The 6,344-nt window shown below is 33.3% G+C and overlaps 1 protein-coding gene across 4 annotated transcripts in view; it reads left to right on the top strand.

The window, feature by feature from the left end:
- The window catches only part of GRIA4 (glutamate ionotropic receptor AMPA type subunit 4), a 673,155-nt gene extending 667,359 nt beyond the window's left edge, over positions 1-5,796 (top strand). For 2 of the 4 annotated variants that reach the window (XM_025267033.3, XM_025267030.3), the window contains 2 exons: positions 239-373; positions 4,658-5,796. In XM_025267033.3, the coding sequence (XP_025122818.2) occupies positions 239-373; positions 4,658-4,822 (300 nt within the window). In that variant the 3' untranslated portion in view covers positions 4,823-5,796. Of the gene's footprint in view, positions 1-238; positions 487-4,657 lie in introns of those variants that run through there. The other 2 variants (XM_025267031.3, XM_025267032.3) reach the window with 2 other exon arrangements.
- The last annotated feature ends 548 nt before the right edge of the window (positions 5,797-6,344 follow it).

Below are 6,344 nucleotides of genomic sequence, written 5' to 3' on the forward strand. Positions count from 1 at the left end.
GTTACAGATTTTATTGAATGTAATTATACACAATTTATTGTTTATCATCATAATTTCATTTCTCTCAAGAACTATAAGCTTTATGTTTAAATTCATAGTGTTACACTAGTGACTTATACATGTTAAATAATTTCAGGTTAAATTACATTGACTTTAATTAGCTGTTTGGATTTCCTGTGTTCTTTCACCTTCTGGATGTGACTTTCCACAGTTAACTGAGATGTCTTTATCCCCCCAGGACAAGACGAGTGCCTTGAGCCTGAGCAACGTAGCAGGCGTCTTCTACATTCTGGTTGGCGGCTTGGGCTTGGCAATGCTGGTGGCTTTGATAGAGTTCTGTTACAAGTCCAGGGCAGAAGCGAAGAGAATGAAGGTGGCAAAGAGTGCACAGACTTTTAACCCAACTTCCTCGCAGAATACCCAGAATTTAGCAACCTATAGAGAAGGTTACAACGTATATGGAACCGAAAGTATTAAAATTTAGGGGTAGGACGTAGGGCCACTACAGTGAGTGGGTGATGCATTCTGTAAATGGAGTGTTGTGACCTGTCTGTCCAGTGATGGTACTGCTTGCTTCTAATTTAGAGCTTTATATTTTTGAAAACTTCAGTGCACAGTGGTTCAGTTTTATTTGGCTGCAGATGTACTGTTCAAAACTTTATGTTACCAATAGATATCTGCATTGAAAGGGTTTGAAAGACAAAAGTAAACCTCCAGAATTGCTCTCTAAAATGATTTAAATAATTTCGATATTTGGCAAAACCAATACAATATTGTAAAGTTTAAAAATAAAATAAAATTTAAAAAATAAAAATAAAGTAAAAAAAATAAATAAAATAAAATTATTTAAATAGTATATTCTATCTGAAAATTGGGAGAAATTTGAAATTAGATCTGAATTTTCTTGTACACAGAACAGGCTTGTCTTCTCTGGAACAATCTAATCCTAACAAAATAAGCATAAAATTTTTTCAAATTATCAAAGCCTAGACAGTTGCCTCTTTTGATAAGGGTGTGTTGTTTTCTGAGAAAATACATGTAAAATCTCCAGGGCACATAGTAAACACTCGGTGAGTTTTAGCTCCTCTTCTGGTTTCTTTTATATTAGCCATCTTTCTATATTTTTAGAGGGAAACCCTGATGTTTGTTCATCTGGCAGTAGTCCTTGAACCAGACCTTTAGGCAGGAGTGACCATCAGAATATTGACTACAATTCACATTTATTAGATGAAATTCAACTTTCATTTTCACAACATGACTAAAAGGTGAATAAACATTTTAGGCAATTTTTTCATCAAAAATGTCAGCAATATGTTTTCTTTAGGAGAGACACAGTAGAAATAAAACCTGCAATGAGTTTTTATTGACTTTTGTTTTCATTTCCACTGCTTTTGTGTGAGCCAGATCAGTCTCACTTACATCTTCTCACCATGTGACAATAAAAAAATTATAAGCATGCAGTGAAACACAGGATGAAGTTCATTTTTTAAGACTCTAAATGTCCAGTGCTTTTTCCCTTTGATGATACAAAATGAATTTAAAATAAGATCTGGAAGCATTTGTTGTTGCTTTTCTTAAAATCAGGCCTCTAAAACCCATTTTCTGAAATTGTATATAAGAGCCATTCTGATTACAATGATAAATGAAAATTTGAACCCGCAAGAGACATTTAGTGCCTGAGGTATCCTAGAGTCAAATCCAATAGAATTTTTCTAAGAATAAGATGTATGCCTGAAGTTATGCCAGATAAATGTGCCCAATTTTTATATTTATTTATTTTTTTTTCTTTTAATCTTTTAATCATCTCAGTGTGGAAAAATTCTTTTTAACTGTGACACAAAACCCAGAAGCCACAAAAATTTATTTTATCACACACAGAGTTAAAAGGATAAACTGAAGAAAATACTTACAATTTACATCCTGAAAGGCTATTTTTCCTTACATATGAGTCAAGTACCAAAAAACAGTGGAGAAATGGGCAAAGATGAGAGAGTTCCCTGGTAGCCTAGTGCCTAGTGGTTAGGAGTCCAGGCTTTCACAGTGGTGGCCCAGCCAGGTTCGGTCCCTGGTAGGTGAACTGAGATCCCACAGGCCAGGTGGCCCAGCCCAAAAAAGGCTACTGAAATACTTGTTAGCATCTTAAAGCAAAGAACAAAAGCTACTCCTTTAAATCAAGATCTAATTGCTTTTATCCATGATCTAGAAATAGAATAGTGACTGAGTACAATTGCACATAGACAAGCCCAAAGTTTTTCTTTCCAAATTTTGTGGAAAGAATTGATCATGAAATTGTCAATTCACTCAGATCAGAATGTTTAGAGCATGTTTTTTCTAATAGCAGAAAAGCAAACTGATAAGGTCAAGTTTTCTTAGTCATTACAGTAATGCTTTCATCTTAATATTTACAGAACTGAGGAGAGATTTTTTTCCAAACAGAAAAATAATATGTGACAAGTTTTTAGAGCCAATTATTTGGACTTCATTCTGTGATGAATTTCATAAAATATATTTTTAAATTTACCTTTAGCATAACAAATGCATTCTACAAAAATTCTAGAAATGCTCACATATGACAGTTCAATGCAAAGTCCTGGGGAATTGCTAGAAAGAGATATGCATTCTTATAAGAAAGACTTAATAGCATTCGGAGCAAATTAAATGATATGCACTTGTAGAGATTTGAGAGTAAGCATTTTTAGTTGTACTCCCATATTACATGGCTTTTTCCTTTCAAAAATTCTACTGAGCATAATTATGAAAATGACTGATAATTTAGATAATATTTAGTGTCAGAATTTCAAAAACAAAATCTGAATGTTTACTCTAAATGTAATTATCCCTCAAGGAAACACATAAATAAAGTTACAGCCATTGCCACAACAATCCAACCAGACTCAGACTATATGGTAAATTTATAAGAAAGTTTTGTAGTTTGAGTAGTCTCAATAAGGTCACATAAAGATGAACAGAAATGACATTTTATGTAAGAAGCCGGAGATTTAAGTGTAGAATATAAGAATGCTGAGAACTAAGAACACGAAGATTTAAAGAGAGAATAAGCAGTTGGCAGAATTATCAGCACTCAATTGCATTAATCTATAGAGAAGGAACGATTACTTGAGAGGATATGGAATCCTTCCCATTTTTTATATTTTCATTTCCTTATACCGGCAATCAAGAAAATAAAAGGAAGAAACAGATTTTATGACAAATCTTCCTGAAAAGTCACAATGCTTTTAATTAGTATTAATAAATACTAAATTCCCTCTTCAAAAAAACAAAACTAATACATTTTTTACATAATTGTTTTACTTAATATTAAATGTTTAAAAGGAATCTGAAGAAACAAATTCAGACTGCCATCTTGCTTGGTTTGTTTTAATTTAGTGATGAGTAGTTCCTGTAGAAATTGTCTCCTGACTCCTGATTATAAAGATAAATAGATTTTAATTTTTGAGATTGTTCACTAAAGGCAAACTATAATAATGACCTTGGTGTTTATCATAGATATGTCAGTAGCATTTTGACTTCAAGTTTCTGAAATTATCAGGGTAAATGATCATTAAAACTTTTCATTATAACATTTTTAATCCAATTTTTATTTCATATTTAATATATCATTATTCTAATATTTAAGGTACAACATGGAATAAATACAAGGATGGAAATTCCAAAAGAACTGGGTAAACTTAAATTCATAGCAAGGAATTAAGATACAATATGAATTATGGGAAAATTATGATCTAAACTACAACAAACTTAGGGAATATCTCCTTTACCTTATTTTCTCTTGAGTTAACATTAAAATTCAGCAACTAGAAAGAATTTAAAGTCATGAATGAGCAGTCAGTAGATTTCAATAATAATGCTTTCTGTTTCTCCTCAGTGTAGTATTATTACCTGCTACCTAATATGACAGAGCAAGAATATAATGAGGATTTCAAAGACCTGACCCCATAACATCAATCTGGGAAGTTTCCCAGTGATGACCATTCATGAAGCATTGAAACATGCCCCCTTTCAGTGCACTTCCCTTTAAGCACTTAAAGCTGCTTAAAATATGAGCCTTAACTTCCATTATAGGCATAGAATGAACTTCATGTGACTGATTTGCCTTTCTATAGCTGTCTATAGCAGCTGTAGGGAATGAGTGAAAGCATCTGTGGATAGATCTGTGTTCTATAAACAGGAAGATCTGTTATAAATAGTCTACATAGAGTTCCCTTAAACAATTCATCATGATTTTAAGAGTACAATCATTTAACTGCTAAGATATTTTCTAACAGAAAAAAGAAAAGATACAAAGAAAGATTGCTGTCAAACTTAAGGGACCTTCTAAGTTCAACTGGAAATACTAAGGTGTAGATCACAGCAAGTTATAAGATGTGTCTGCCCAGATTTGTCAAACAAAATCTTGCAAGATTTTAGAAAATTAGTTCTTAAACAGGACCAGTAACTCCAGAGTGATTTATTCTTCCAGATCGTTGAGTTTCTTTTTCCTGTGAAAAGTAGTTTTAATATGACCCAAAAGAGTATGGGAAAAAAATGCAGATGTCTAATTATTGATATTTTGGTGTTTGTTGTGTCATATTTTGCTGAAAAGACAGAAATATTGTAACACTCCACATTCTTTCTGTTTCCTTTCCATGCAACCCAGCTGACCTTTTCTGAAGCCATAAGAAACAAAGCCAGATTATCCATCACTGGGAGTGTGGGTGAAAACGGTCGCGTCTTGACACCCGACTGCCCTAAGGCTGTACACACTGGAACTACAATTAGACAAAGTTCAGGATTGGCTGTCATTGCATCGGACCTTCCATAAAAACCAAAAAAATAATTGAGTGCCTTAATTAAACTGTGTTTGTGACTGATGGAAACGCAGCCCTGAGGGACAGGCTAAGAGCAGGTCTTTGCTCAAACAATCCTTTGGCTGAGAGCGGGAAGTTCGTCCTAAGGCGCCAAACATCAGCAACGTGTGCATGAGCTCAGCTCGAAAACCCAAACTCAGATTTTATATCAGGAAAACTCACAATTTAGATTTTTTTTGGGGTAGTGGGGGGGGGGGGGGGGGGGGGAGGAGCTGGGATGGGTGTATCAACAGCAACAAATTTCACTTGAGTGGACTTAAAAACTAATCAGACATGCAAGTTAGCACATTAAAGTGTGAAGTTCTTGCTCAGAAAGGCCTCCGTCTTCTCTTCAAGGCATAAAATAGTTATAGAAGTCAGTGAATATGCTAACCTGTGTCTCCAGAACACCCATATATTCAATGGAAGACTATCCAGCTGAGAAAACAAATCACTATACTCTGACAAGAAATAATAAACAAACATGTAAATCCTGTGGAAAAAAAAAAAACTTAAAGGAAGTAATTACACTTACTTTGGAGAAAACAAATACTGAAACATGCTTGCTTTTTAACTGACATAAATTCAGTAGAGGACAACACAATTCTTTTTTCTAACCATCTTAGGGAACAATACATTGCAATAATTGAAATAAATGCCATCACTGTAATAAACTTTAGAGACTTTTTTAAAATAAAAGTTGTTGGTCATTTTGTTTGCTGTAACCTTCACTCTGTCACATGAGTCAGTGTCCACAGATTGCATTTGTCTCACTACCAGGAGCAAAATGAAGACAACATTAACGTAAAATCATCAGTCTACAATGTAGAACCAGAAGATACTATGGGTCACTCATGTTATCAATATTATTTATAATCTTGTTCTGTGTACAAAATTGTGGTTTTTGTACCCACCAAAAAGAATAAACAATATTTACATTCTTACAATATTTACAGAGCTTAGAGTTTTTTCTTATCACTATAAAAATTATTTGAGAAATTATGAGACTATAGGTGGGATAGTAAAAGTAAACTGTGGGCCATATTGGAAAATGTAGTTAGCCCTTATTATTTTTGCATAGTAAGCTAATTTTTTACACAGATCTTTGCCTCATTAGCAGTTAAATTGTCAAAGATGGAACGTTTGAATTGGGGAATTTAATCATTGTCATAATAACAACATACCCCATAATTATGTACTGAAATTTTACTTGGCTATATTTTGCTGCATAAAATAATGTGCCTCTTGAGCTTCTCTCCACATTCCCATTATTTGTTTAAATCATTTGAAGGCACTAATCAGTTTGTGGTAGAAAACATATGAAGAATTAGTCTTTGTTTTCAATTGAAAATTGTGAAGAAAATTATACATGATTATTTACAAAAATCACCTTAGCTATGTAGGGATTAAATTAACTCAGTTCAAAAGGAAGCTTAGATCATTTGAAATAATAAGTACAACATAGATAAACATCGCAACACTTAGAGATCTTGGCAG

This window comes from Bubalus bubalis, chromosome 16, assembly GCF_019923935.1.
Source record: "Bubalus bubalis isolate 160015118507 breed Murrah chromosome 16, NDDB_SH_1, whole genome shotgun sequence".
NCBI lineage: Eukaryota > Metazoa > Chordata > Mammalia > Artiodactyla > Bovidae > Bubalus > Bubalus bubalis.